Here is a 15,000-nt window from a genome sequence, read left to right as displayed (position 1 = left end):
GCAGCAGCAGCAGAAGCAAATGCCCCGGCATCGAGGCACACCGAAGCGGTTCATCTTCAGCCATCATTATTACCGAGTTAGGGATAATGGGGATTACGTTCGGTGATGCCGATGGTTGCGAGAGGGGACGCCTAACCCTCCCTTCTCCCTCCCCTGCTCTCGCTCCCTTTTCCGGTGGTATGTGAGTGATAATGTGAGCGGGGCATACTTGTGGGCGTTGAGGAGGAGGGTGGAGTACCGCGCCGAGATGACTTCCTGCTACCAAGCAACATTCCAAGGCCGTCGACAATGGAACCCGGGTAGAAGGGAGGGGGGGAGGGAGGAGGGGCGTTTGACAAAAGAAAGGAACCGAAGGTAAAAAGTAGAACCCAACGAGCATAGTTTAAGAATAATGATACCAATAATGCCCACCGTCGTGTCGGGGACATGCCAAGATGTCCTTTGCTGCCGGCAAAGGGGAAAGGGGATGGGTAGTAGACCCTTTGATGCATGCTGATGGTGATGGTGGCCGTCGTCCGTTGGTGAGTGGAGAGGGATCTATATAGTTCCCCCTCAGCCATCCCATTCCAGAGGGAGTCCCCTTTTGCGGACTTCTTTACTTCTCTCCACTGGATCTTTACATTTCCCCGCCACCGCACCGCATACCGCCCAGCATTGTGATGGTAATGCTCTTGACGTAAGCTTCTTATTGCTTCCTGAGAGTTGCCATCCGGCCAGTTGGATGTAATTGAAAACGGTTCCTACAAGAGGCACTTACTCTGCCTTGTTCTTAGCGTTCCATTTTAGAAGAGCTGCCGGAGAGAAGAGAGGGCAATCCACCAGAGGCTTTCGCTGCGAGTTGCGTTGCGCTGCATCGCGGAACATGCTCCGGCTCCGACCGAGCCGCTAATGCGCTTGGAATAAAAGAGAAAAGCAAAAAAAATAGGGAAAAAAGAAGTAGATGACAAAAACCCGGAACCAGAAACTCGGAATCTGGAACCTGGAACGGCCGGGGTTGAAAAAGAGTTGCACTGACTTCGGGGCGACATTAAGCATAATTCGCCATAATTCGCCCACTGGCACTGGGCTGGGCATTTGCTGATCCCTTCACGCCCTTCCTCTTCCCCTCACGCTGGACGTTACGTGAACCTGCATCTCTCTCTCTCTCTCTCTGCTGCCGTTCTGTGGCCGCAGCGCATTGACATCTTGGCGCTGGCGCGATTTATAACTTCCTAATGATGCGGAACGTTCACGCTGTCGACGCGGATCGCGCGGGGAAAATGGATTTCTAGTTTCGCTTGCTTTTATGTCCGGCTTGGTCTCTGAAACCAGAGCGTAGTGCGAGAGCGACCAAACCGCGGCGTATGGTAAATGTAAATGGAAAGTTTAAAACAAAAAAAAAACTAGGCAGAATGCTGAATGTAAAACATCGTTCGTGAAAGAGTTTACAACGAGAAGCACGAAATGGATTGCCGGTTCCCTGCACTAACAGAAATAAGTGGAACAAAGAACGGAGCTTCATCAGGGGAACGCTGCAATAAATGGATTGGAATGATATTCGCCATCCGGGGCTGTGGTGGATATTGAATGATAAATTCATGGAATTGCCTGAATAGTTTTATCATTTCCGTACTTTTGTGTTTTTTTTTTTTGCGGAACAAGTCATTTTCAACGTGTTTTCATGCTTTCCATTGGATCTTTTGTGATGAATTATCAGCATTCAATTTTCCGTACGTTAGAAGTATAATACATTCGAGAAAAAAGTGCAGCACTAACAGCGAATTGATATCTACATTATCATTTAACAAAAGTGCATTGAGGTGGGGGTTCAAGCAGACTTGAATTACATATCAATCGCATGTAGTTCAATTTTCTGATTATCAAAAGAACATAGTTTGTTGTAAATCATTTAAACATCTTTTAAATATAATGCAATTTAAATATAATGCTTTGTCAACATCATATTGAGTATTTATGTTTAATTTGCCACATTTCAAGATGAAAAGGGGTTTTTTATGTATCTCTCTACTGAAAAGAGATCTGTAAATGTGTATTGTACATAGTATTTGTATACATTATTTGCGCAGCAGTGGATATCGGCTTTAAAGGGCTTTCGTGGCTCGATATTTCAAGGCGCCTGATGATAAAAGAGCATCTCTTCCTCCTTCCAAAGACTCCCCAGCGATCCGTCGCCGCTTCTACCGTCACTCTTCTACTGACACCCGGCACGCGGGCGAGCGAGCGAATTGATTTGAACGCGCGTGACACTAACCTAATCCTGTTAATTCGATCGATCCGAACGCCGCACTGCCGGGCCACGCCGGGTGTGCGCTTCCTGTGCGAATCCTATCGAAATCCTACATTTAGCCTCTGTTTATGAGGCTCGCTGGCGGTCAATTAAATTCAACTCCATCATCGGACCGCATTGAACTGCTTTAACGCGCGGGAACGTCGGCAAGAAACCACCGGGACCGAAAACCTCCTAAATCCCGGCCTAAGACTCCCGAGCAAAAAGGCCTCCAGGGTAAACATGTCACCGGCGCCGCCAACTTTGGCAGAGGGATTGTTGCCTCGCGAGATGCTCCACACACACACACACGACCGAGCGACTGAGCGACGGACAGATGGACTTGGTTGGTTCATTATGCTGGCTAGCAATCCTGGCCGGGATATGTTTGCAAATCCCCAATTCCCGTCTTTGGTGTGAGTGTGTGTGTGTGTGTGGCAGAAGCTTCATGTTGTAGATGGCGGAGATCCATAAAAGAAAAAGACTCCCGGAAATTCCGTACCAACATTCGGATCCACTGATTGCGTCACACGGGCTTCCTGGTGCGTTAATGCCTGTTTACGGTCCTGCCGATACCACCGAAAAAAAAACCGTCACTAGAAGTCAATCGGCAAATTAGACCGACGGAAAGAGACACAAAGGCGAGCTGCTCGCGGTATGTCGGTTGGTCGGGTGTTGAGTAAATCATTAGAAATCCCCGGTCCCCGGAACATCACAATAATGCCAGTGGACACAGCCAGCCACTAGGTCAGCCGGATGTGGTGGGACATGGGGATATAAGGGGGGTTCACGAAGCTGGGCGCGGTGCGCGGTCCCCAAAGGAGAAGTAAATCTAGAGGCGCGATTTGGTCCCTCCGGTGCTAATTTATTCAAACTCGTTCCGTGTGTCCTGCCGCGCGTCGCGCGATGTAATCCTGCACCCTCTCCCTCCTACCACCAGCCTTTCCGCGGGACTCTTCCATCCACGGGCCGACGGTCCATCGTGCGCGCTGGCCTCGCGTTGCGTCGCGTCGCATCGCATCGCGTCGCGTTCTGAGTGCCAACCGTATGGCGCGCTAAAGGGGGCCCCGTTTGGAAGGACGCACACGATGGACGCGTCTGCGCAATCGTGACGCACATTTCCCGAGCAAAGGACGAACCGGAACTCACTCACCGGACCACGGTGACGTGTCACGAAGCGCTCTCGGAGTTTCCACCATCGGGATTCGATTTCCGAAGGATTTACTCGGTTGCCGTCGTCGTCGGCTCGTTGGCAACTGTCCAACTGGCGGTTGTGTGCGGTTTGCGGACACTGCGCCCTTTCTTCTTCGGCTTCGGCTCTGGCTCTGCGGTGCGGAACTGTGGCCGCTTTGGTTAGACACCGGAGCACTTAGAACGTTCAGTTCACTGCACACAGCGCTCCAGTCCACTACAGCGCAGCGTGCAGCGTGTTTGAGCGCCAACCAGAAAACCGGACGCGGACACGCGCACCGGTCCGTTGGGAGGACGCGAGGGCCGTCGTGTCGTGCGTCGCCGCCTCCATGTGGTGTCGTCGTCATCGTCGTCGTCGTCGTCGTGTGCAGTGCCTGTAGAAGGACGAGAAAGACGAGTGACCAGCCGATCGAGCGTGCCTACCGAGGCGCTGTGTTGTCAGTCGCCAGCACGGCATCACACCAGCAGGTTGTCTGTTGCTCTGTGATTTTTGCCACCCCGCGCGGGGTATCACCATCGGCACCGCCACCACTACCACTACCGCCACCAAGTGCACCAGCTTGCCGCAGCTGGCCTAGTGCACTAGCAGCAGCAACAACAACAACCACAACTGCTGCAGCAACATCACAGAAGAAAAAAAAATCATACACACGGTGCCAGCGGGACGGTAGCTCTCGGCCACGACACGACCTCAGCCACAGCCAACACGGCGCCCAGTGATAGCTAGTAGTTAGTGAAAACCAACAGCGCTTTAGAGAAAAATGAATTTTCTCGGTACGGTAGGGAACATTCGATTTTTCACGCTCTGTATCAATGTCTATCATTAGCTACCACTAGAGGGCTCTGAAACCCGTTCCGTACGCTCGCAGTTCGCTCTCGTCTGCCGCTACTCGTTGTACCTTTTTGATAAACATCGATCCTACGCTAACCGTGGAGTGGATCGGCTCGGTCGGTACCCAAAAACACACACACCCCCCGTTGCCGTCGTCGTCGTGACAGCGTTTCCCTCTCCACCGGCGTTTCCTGCGTATCGCTCGTACTCTCCTCCGGCTGCTCCTGCTGCGTGATTCCATCTAGAGCCTCTATTGTGTACTTGTTGTGTGTGTGTGTGTGTGTGTTGTGTCTGTATTTTGTGCAATATGTGTGCGTGTGCGTGTATGTGTGTCTACGTGTCGTTTGTCGCGCCTCAAGTCCAGCCCTAGCTGGTGGTACTGCAGAGGCCTCCAGTAGGCACACTAATGTGTGCAAGGACTAATTGTCACACTTTGTCACCTACGTCAAATCCGATCTAGTGGCGGCGAATGAACGTGCACGTTGCACGCCAGCCAGAATGGACGTGTTGGGACAGGGCCATCCTCCAACTTGCGTTCCAACCGCGGTACGGCTGCAATGCGTCGTTTCGACACGCTTCTGCTGCTGGTGGGGAACCTCGTGACCGACGTCCACCACGTTCTCACTCGCTCTCGCTCACACTCTATCCATCTCTCTCGTTTTCTCTCTCCCAAGCCCCATCTGTTATGGTGGCAAAGGGAGACGCGATGGGCCCCTAGTGCGAGCCTAGCCTACGAGAAAGGAGCACGAGTGACGAGCGGCACACGAGAGTCACGAGCGTTTTGCTTCAATGCGGCATATAACAGAGAAGCCGCCGCCTTAGTGGCGCGCAGTGCAGTAGGCCATGACTAGACCCCGCCATGACCGTTCGCGTTCGGCGAAACGTCCACAAATGGCCGAAGGAAAATCGATCAAATAGTCGGTCCTCGGTCACCGGAACATGGGCCGTAAACCGCGACGCGTGCTGTGGTGACCAACGACGGCGAAGGTACACTCTTGGGCCTTGAGTGTACGAGAGAAAGGAGAGCCGAGCCTCCTTCTGGTGGGGCCATTTGGGGTGGGGTGGTGGTCCCATCAGGGAACACAACACCATCGGTCTTACGTGTCGTCCTGGCATCATCCCTTAAGGCGTTGTAAGAGGATAACGGGATGTACGGATGTACGGCGACCGTTGACAAATCTGCACATATTAACTCACAAACTTCGCCTTCGTCGTTTGTTTAACCGTTCGGCCGTAAACAGAACGAGAGAGTAAGAGAGAGAAGGACATAACTGCAATATGGCTCGGCCATAAGCCATCTTGTCACATTTGTTACGATTAAACTAATCACACTACGTTAATTGCTGTCATCAGCACTAGAGGTATTTACTCAGAGTATGCTCCTTCTGTATCCTTCTCATTATCCGTACCAGTACCGACGGGATCATCATTTGGTGTGTAAAAATTATGCACATGGTTACTGCTCACGTATTGCTTCATTTGAGATACACATTTTGGCGTTAAACGACGTTTTACGACGTTTGACGATACAAAAAAAATACTCAAAAAAATTGCGTTTTGTAAGGTTAAGTCACTTAACCACCTGTTGAGGTTATGGATGTTACCTAACTTTGACAACTAGCTGTCAAATACCTGTTGCAGGTGCCATGGTTGGCATATGTTTGACAGCAGCTGTCATTCGGCCATCTTTAAAATATCCAGTTCAATGTTCTACTTCTGCAGAAAGTGCTTAATTTTTCCAAAGAATCCATATCGGTTTTTTAGATAAGTTTGCGCATTTGGTATCACGCGAGAAGCTTCAATAATGTTACAAGAAATCCAGCTGCTTATGCATACTGAACCATACTGCCCTTAGACATCCAGCTCAAACTACGGGATTCATTACAATTATCTGAAATAATTGGAATTGAGAATCGCCACTAACAATGTAAGACTATCACACCAGATAATTAGATTCCATGTAACACAAAGCAACCGTACCTTGGAATTAGTTGACATATTTTTGCTCCATCTCTCCTCGGCATTGTACACTATTAAATTGTAAATGATTAAAGAAATCCTTTAATCCTGCCGGACCTCGCGCAGCCGCAGGCTTGCGCCAATGTAGTGATAGCAGATTTTTAATTAACTCGCTATTACCTGGCTTCACCTTACTTCCACCCAATCTTCATCGCAACCCATACTGCTGATGCCTGGTCTGAACGATTTTGCGGTCGGAATGGTGTGGTCCTTGCGAAGCAACAGCAAAGACGACTCATCGTCAAATCGTGACTGCATTCCTCTTCCTACCTTCCTTACTCAATGCCGTTCATTCGGAGCCATTTTACCTGGGGCTTTTGTAGAAAAGATTTCAAATTAAACTCCAAATGCAATCGTGTACGGCTCCACTTTTCCGCTTCGTCCTATGCCGAGGATTATGCGATGCAATGGAAAGGTATGCACCTCCTTCTCCCCTCTGTACCGTACTGCAAGAGAGCAAGGGAAGACTGGTGGACTTGGTTTGACTTGGCTTGAGCACAAAATGCACCGCACGAAACCAAGCGATACATTGCGATGCTCAAGTGGGAATTAAGATTGTACAAATGAAATCTTGTAAATTAGACCCCGGGCTTAGCTCCGTTTCCATAGGACCGTGGGTAAAGAACGAAGATGAGAACTACGAAAGGACTTCACTGTACCTCAGCTACAGCACATCTCTTCCCTCTGGGGAGATTCTACTTAGCGGAATGCACCAGACCAAGCCGAAGCTGACGAGAATGTGCATCAGGCATCAGGTAATTCCCTAAAGTCTGGCCCAGTCAGCCTCATCAAAAGCGGTTGGATAGCGAAATGCAAGCTCGTCTAGTACTTTCATTCAGAAAACTCTTTGCTCGAACTCAATGGCAAACCCCCAAAAGGCTCATTGGAGTGATTGCAAGTATCGAACTGCTGGCGTTGGAAGTTCGATTACGGACGCAGAGGATGGAAGGAACGATCCGTTCATTACAAACTACTTAGCAAATGAGACGATAGATAAAGTTGCTTCTTAGCCACCGTTTTTTTTATGTATCCTCTCGAGGGTTCTGAGTACCTGATGGTACTGAATGTTGAATGGTAACCAACACAGGAGAGATTGGGAATTCTCGGACGATGGATACATGAATCCATTAGGGCAAAAATATAGCCAGTATTACATCATACCTTTCGGTCTGGATGATACGTCTGCATCTTCGCATCTCTTTTAATCAAAAATTCATTCGCTGCATGTTGAACAAACAGCAAAGTCGTATTTCCGATAACTCATTACCACAACATGATATGCGGTTTCAAATTTCATAAAACAGTCTTTCCAACACTTCCCAAAGATGGCAGTAACGCATTTAAATGTAATATGCAAACACTGTGACTACGGTATGGGTGCGCTCTACCAAAAAAAAAAACCGAAAAGGAAGGATATCCGCTCTTCGTCATCCGTCAATTGACAGTAAAAAGCGCATAACTTTCGTGCAATTCGTTCGCACAGCCACACTTCGAAGGAATCCGTTTATTGAAACGGCTCTTCAGTAGTACATCCTCTTGATGGAAGCAAGCTCAGCAAGTCTCCGAAACTAATGCCGGGCTTGTTGGTGCCCGGCGAGTACGCGGGCATCGGTGGTCGGATACCGGGAAACGAGACTTTTGAAAAGTTTGAACCCAACGGTGATGACGATGATGTTGATGGACGGAATGGAAAGGAAAGGAGGAAATGAAAACATGATCCTAGAAAGAACGCTTCAACACTGTCGCCGTAGCCGTGTGTTCACTTCTTTGGTTCAAGTTCGGTGGTCGTCTGGACTGGCGGCTGCAACCGGATTGTTGGCTGGGGAATGGAAGAAAAAGACCGAAGAAACCGACGTCACTCCCATTCACGGAATTCACTCGATGTTTTGCTGGCTGCTGCTGCTGCTGGCCGGGATCGATCCAACAAATACTCTCTTTCTCTCTCTCTCTGTCAACGCCTCACACCCATTAGGATTCGAACCGGTCAAAGATGATCCCGTTTCGTTCGGTTTGGCAAGCGCTGACGCTCTGCCCTTGGCCAAGCGAAGGAGGACGGTGGCGGAGGTGATGAGGAAAAGGAAACTTTTTCAATTTACTTTCGCAAATTAATTGCTACAAGCGACGACTCGTCCAGGCGACGAGGTGGACTTTCATCGAATGTCACGGAGTGGGGAAGCAAAAGACGCGGTTATTGGTGTGGTTGGGGGTAGCGAAACCGGTGGAGCTGCCGCTGTCCTTTTGCCCTCGCTTTTGCCGCCCTGATGAGGATGATGATGGCGATGGATCAAAAGTTTTTAATTCGTCAAGATTCTTGCTGTCTTCTTGCCGGATGCTCCGATGCGCACCTCGGTGTTGTTCCGTGTCGTAGGACCAGCGAAGAAAGATGGTGGTAGTGGTGGTGGTGGTATTTATTAAATTCTTTTTGACTAACTCGCCCTCCCACCTCCCCCGCGTGATCGTCTCTGGAAATGTTCTCTGATGCACAAGAATTCAATCATTAAAAACCCCCTCTGATGGCGCCGGCGGTCACCGAAGGTTCCGTTGACGACCGTGGGGTTCGGAATCATATCGCTCCGGGTTTCATTCCGGGCCTGCATCCGGCTCATCATGACTGAGGACACTCCCCGAGGACGGTCAGGAAACTGGATTTTTAATTGAATTTCAACGTTGATTGCCGGATAAACCGGTTTCGGTATGCGGGGCCGACGATCGGTTGCACTACACTATGGCCAGTATCGCCTGGATTTTGCACCGAGTCTGAGCGAGGACAACCTCTCTCGGCTCCCCTCCCCCCCGTTCTGACTGTGAAAGATGAGGCGAGCAAGTTGCTATAATTCACTTTCATTGTGTAAAACACAACGAGAAACACGGCATACAACAGCCGCGCCCCTCTTTTTCCTTCTACCCGTTCGATTAAGGTGCGAAATCCAATAGCTTCGGACTCTGGGATGAGATGTTCCATCATCAGCTCTCACCGGGACATCGATCGCCGCCCGCGTGAGCTTGCAACGCACCAAGAACAGAAGCATGGAAACCACTCGATGGAGGAAAGCTATAGTAGATAGTAGAAAATGCGATAGTAGAAAATGAATAGTATCGAGTACCGGAGTGGAAGACTATCAACTTCAACTTGAGACCGCACTACAATATCACCGGTAGAACGCCATCCATCCTTGTGATCCATGCAGTTGAAGCGTTTTAAAAGCTTCGCTTTCAACACCGGAGGCACACTTTTCCTTTTCGGTGTGCGTGTGAACGACAGGAAAGCATTTGCCGGGCGGTATTTCCATTTTCGATAATTACACGCTAAAAGCAGAATCACTTCGTAGAACGCTTTAAGCAGCGAGTTCTCCACAGGCACATAAAAGCATTTAAGGCATAAGGGTTCCCGGGTTCGTCTCGGGAACTGCTTTGCAATTTCACTCTCCACGAGTGCGAGATTTCGAAACGAGACGATCCGAAAGATGCAAAAATGTATCTGACGCCTGCTGGGATCCTCTGCTGCCGAATCATTAGGAATGTAGTGCCAGCACATTCATACTACAGCGAGAGGTAGTCAAGGCAACAACGGGTGGTGGCGAACAACGAACTGACATCTCCAACCGGTTCGGTTTCCGGGGCTGCTTTTTGTGATGCCGGGCAAAAGCGAGTATGAGGACTTCGAGGACTTTCTGTAAGACCCCACCTCCCCCCCGTTCCCTCTGCTGGTGCTCTGTACAGCTCTTCCGTTTTATTGCGATTTCTTGCTAACACAGAACACAGCTTGACGTGAGCGTATGAACGCACACGAGCACACGAACATGAACCCATGAGCATGGGCACGGAGGCGCATGTAACACTAGACACTCCCTAGCGCTAGCGTCTGCCAGCAGCTGTCACTGGCGTCTACTACGGCGTCATCGTTGATGTTCGCTTAGGCAGCACACAGCCGGAAGCAGGCGGGGAGGCAGCGAGTGAGGGGCTTACATGCAAACTTATGTTACCATCGTCGCGCCTCCCTTCGGGGGCACCCCTCCCCTCCGCTTACGCGAGCGAAGAGCGCTCGTGGAGCATTTTAATGACTTCCATAATCGAAACGCCAGCAAGGCGCGCGCCACGATGGCGACAATGCTGCTGCTGCTGCTCGGGTGAGGAGGGAAGGGGGGGGGGGAGTAGTGCTAAGAGGTGGTGGTGTCGACCATCGGGCGCGTCTGGGACAACGACAAGCTCGACAAGCTGTTATGTACCGACAGCTCAAAAACACCACAAATACACCTCGAGGTGTCGTGTTTCCGCCGTTTTTCATCCCCAACCCCGCTTGCTACCGAAAACGGGTGGGAAGAAAAAATACCCAGACACCCTCCTACCCCGTGTCTTCGCTTACCCCGGAAGGTGTTTCGAGGGCGGTAAGCGTGTAGAGATGAGATTCTGAGACCATCATCTTTTTCCCTTTGGTTTATCACGCCTACCTCTTTGGCGTGCCTGACAGGTGCGTTTGTCATATTCGAAAGAGAGAGAGAGAGAGAGAGGAGAGAGAGAGAGAGAAAACAACGCGTGAGTTGTGTCAGGATGTTACGGATTTCTTTCCCTTGAAAAAGCCCTAGCCTACTAGGGATAAAGTTTTGTGAAAACGGTTCGTAGATTCGAGTCGTAAAACCGGGCCCCAGGTAAGGATCAATCATTCGTGTTGCATGTTGCGAGGGCGCTCCGAAAAGGAAAATGTTCGAAGAAATCACACGAAGAAAATGGAGTGAGCGGGAGGTTCACTCAGGCCCCGTGGCTTGTCATCTAGTGTCTCCAGCCGGTTGCTGGAGTTGCTTTCGTTTCATTCATTTCCGATTCCATTCCGTTACGATCGTTTACGCTTTACGAGTTTACGTAGTTGCATCCCTCAGTGAAGCTTACTTACTCTTACTACATACTATCACTATCTACTGTCACTCTCTTTCTCTGTTTCTATCTCTATCTTCTACTACTACTGCTGCTATCCGAACACTATCACTATCACCATCACAACACGATAGAGTATAGAACGGTACAAAAGTAACTAGATTAGGAAGCATCAAACGCATAACAAAAAACATCAAACATCAGGCGCCTCCATTGCTTAGCTACGTACGAGGAGCTAATCGAGGAGCCTCCTCTGTCATCCTTTGCTGCAGTGCATACTAGTGATACACTCGTTTTTAGTTTCGCTTTTTGGCATCATTCAGTACTACATTCGTTTACTAATATAGCTGAAGCATTAGTTTGAGCTCAACACACACACACACACACACACACACACACACACAATAATAAACACTAGAGGGCAAGACGTCCTAGAGCATTGAAATGCTTAGTGGTACTAAGGGTGTTTTGACAGTATGGCAGTGCCTACTTGTATGTGCCCGAGTGCATGGCAGACACATTAGCTTAGCTCTATTTCACGTACACATACACACACTCACAATCACACGATCGCTTACTCTTCATTCTATTTCTCCTTTTTAATCCAACTCTGTTACTAACGTGTTTCTTCAAATACTAACTAACTTTTCTCTTCTCTCTTTCTCTCCCCTCTACTTTCCTTACCTCTATTTTTCCCTCGTGTTTTTTGTTCGGTTCTCTTTTATTTGTTTTTCCAACTTTCCGTTCCGTTCGTACGCGTATATTGCGTGGTCACGTCGGCTACACAACTGTTCTCGGATCTGCTGCTACCTTTTCGCCGTTCGGCACTCGTGTGCGCACACGTCTTGTGACCAAATTGAATTCTCCCAACCTCGAAAATGTCAACTCGACAATGTTTGAATTCAAATACCTCAATTCGATGTATCCTCGATGGTCTTGTACCACCATCACAACCACCACCATCAACTCCACCGTATCGCGCCTCATTCTCATTTGCCCCGCCCTGTTCCCCGCCACCCATTTGACCCGTTTCCGTTCCGTTCCGTTCCGGCCAAACCGTTTTGTGTTTCCATTTTGATTTCCCACCATTCTAGGAGCTGCTGGAGGTAAGTTTCCCAGTCCAAAAGTACGTCTTTGTCGCCGAATAGGTTGTTGCCTACAGCTTGTTGGCAGCTTGCGTTTGGTGGCCGACCGTTGGCCACATGTGCCTGCTGTCGAAGCATCGTTATAGCATCGTGTAATGGGAATGTATCACGGAATCGACTCCAATTAGCCCTTTCCTCTAAGACCTACATTGACCGCCTGCCAGGGTACGGCGTACGATCGTTTATCCATTTTACGGACCCCAAATCGATCGTTATTCGATTGCTCGTGTGCTCCGTGGACCGGACCGTCCATCATTGAGCTCACGGAACACGGCTGCTAATGTGCCCCCCCTAATGACCGGGATCGCCGCCAGGCTTTTGATGATTTATTTGGTTCGCACGAAAACTCGCGCACGTGGTCGGAATGATGAAATGTTGCTCCGTTCGCTCGATTGACCGCAATGGCTTGCCCAACCCGCCGGCTTTTGTTGGAATTCATTGATGGCCCACCGTGAGGGCCACCAAATGGCCGCTCGTTTTGCTCGCCAACCCAATTTGCTGAGCCACGAAAAATTGGAATTTCCCTCCCGCTGGCCTCTGCTTGAACGATTCCATCTCGAGATAGTACGCGGGAGTACCATCCTGCCGCCGTAAAAGTCATAAGATGCTTTCTAACCCCAAAAAACGGAGTCAAGTATTTCCCGGGCACATTCCAGCGCACAAAGGCGGCAGCATTGGTAGCCCCGGAATGTACTGACGCTGACGATGATCTACTGGATAGAGCAATCAAATTGGTATTCAAACGAGAAGCGATGGAAAGGGGAACAAAATTGATTAATGCCATTTTTGTGCGCCATTTTACGCCCGATGATGCTGTTGCTCATCAAGCATATGTAAGCACTTCTGAGTGTATGGTTTGCCTGGCGCAAATACGGTTCGATCGATCCGATTGACTATCTATTTCTGCTCCTGATGTACGTAATGTGGTTAGAGAGCTCATCGTCGCGCTGTCGTGTCGCGTACCGTGACGACGACGGTGACGGCGACGGCGACAACGACAACGACAGCTCCATGATGCGATGGCTGGCGTTCGCGCCACAATCATAGATGTCACCAGATGAAATTGCATAAATTTTGCCGGCATAAAATGTCTGGCAATTGAATTATACGTGTACGCGACCGGCTTTTGCCGAGTATGTGCATATGTGTGTGTGTGTGTGCGGCTGTCGTGATGTGCGTGATGTTGGGCGTGACAGGCAACCGAATGGCTGCCTCACTGGCTGGCTGACTGGCTGGCTGGAAACTAGTTTTTCGGGTAACGAACGCCTTTCGACTAGAAGCGCCTTTGGCTAGAAGTCAGTCAGTGTCAGTGGCTAATTGGTGAGGATATTAATATGATTTTGATTAATTGAGTTGTGGCCAACATTCTCACGCCCGAAAGCAACCATCACCGGGGGCGATCTGAGGCGATATGCGAGACGGGCATATGTGCACCGAGCTTCTATCGCTTCCTTTAGGCTGTAGTTTCGTTGAAGCTTTTGCGAGACAACTACTGGTCCGCCCGAGGACTCTTGAAGAGCCACCAAAGAGACGCTGACGCTTGTTTCGAGACTAAGTCACAGTTTGGTGCGCTGTGGCGCGACTGCGTTTTGGCCAAATGGAAGTGCGAAACCCAGGAAGTAATACTGTTCGAAAACGGTCCGGAAATTCAATTAAAACCGATGCCGCCAGGCACCCGGAAACCGTGAACGCTTGCTAGCCATCTCAGACCGACAGTACTGTGAGTATCACCCGGTGGCAAGTACCTCCTGGTATCGCGCCTAATTGAGTTTCTGTCGGCGATATTTTGTAGCAACTTTTTGTTGTCACAAAATTGGCTGCAAAACATATTGCCCCGAGGCGTGTCCTCAAAGTTGCTGGAGCAATTGGCTGGAGTGTACACATCCTGGGTGCATGCATGTGCTTTTCAGCGCAAGTAACTTGCTCTGCACCAATTACCTCGCCTACTACGATGTACCACGGGCGCCATCTTGTATCGAAGGCACTGCGTGGCGACGCACGACGATCGGGTGTGTAATCGAATTTCAATTACATTTATGAGCCCCGCTCGATGTGCGGACATCCTGGAACAATGCCCGAGCCCTGGAGAATCATTTTTTAACGTCCCTCGACGTTTCCCCCTGTGCCGTTACCGCCTTCTCTCTTCCTCAAAAGGGCGCCATGACAAATGGTCACCCTCGTCGTCGACAGTAACGTACAGTGTTCGTTATCGAGGAGTCCATGTAGGGTATCCTCGTCACTGGCGCCCACTACGGGCGTAGTGATGTGCCGATACCGGTCATACCGGAGGCCACCCTAATCTTATCAAGACAGATTTTCCATTAATTCGTCCCCATCCATGGGTTCGCAGCATCTCCTTTTCTCCCATCGGCAGGCTTATGTCGCTTGATGGCCTGCAACCGGGGGGTTCCGTTATCTACGCCAGAGTGCGCAGCTACTGGCCAGGGCCTTGTCCTGCCAGCAAGCAGCCACTTGGTTCCGAATAGATAACGGAAAACAATCGAAAACAAACACCAGCATAAACCATTAGCAAGGATTGGGTTTGGTTCAACGATGTAGATAGCTCCGTTGAATATGGATGCTTTCCTTCCTTCACCACGACGTCAGCACCATCAGCACTGTGCATACTGACCATCACATCTGGTGTGTGCGTGTGTGTGTCTACCCGCTTCTAATCG

General features: G+C 49.9%; 1 protein-coding gene across 11 annotated transcripts in view; it reads left to right on the top strand.

Moving 5' to 3' along the window:
• Window positions 1-15,000, top strand: part of LOC125951230 (complexin) — a 146,434-nt gene that overhangs the window by 98,100 nt on the left and 33,334 nt on the right. For 6 of the 11 annotated variants that reach the window (XM_049679909.1, XM_049679912.1, XM_049679911.1 and 3 more), the window contains exon 3: window positions 12,272-12,283. The exons of 2 other annotated variants lie outside the window; for them this stretch is intronic. In XM_049679909.1, the coding sequence (XP_049535866.1) occupies window positions 12,272-12,283 (12 nt within the window). Of the gene's footprint in view, window positions 1-3,661; window positions 4,232-12,271; window positions 12,284-15,000 lie in introns of those variants that run through there. 3 more of the 11 variants (XM_049679915.1, XM_049679917.1, XM_049679916.1) reach the window with 3 other exon arrangements.

This window comes from Anopheles darlingi, chromosome 2 (genome assembly GCF_943734745.1).
Source record: "Anopheles darlingi chromosome 2, idAnoDarlMG_H_01, whole genome shotgun sequence".
Taxonomy (NCBI): Eukaryota; Metazoa; Arthropoda; class Insecta; order Diptera; family Culicidae; genus Anopheles; species Anopheles darlingi.
This window is presented reverse-complemented; position numbering and strand designations above follow the sequence as displayed.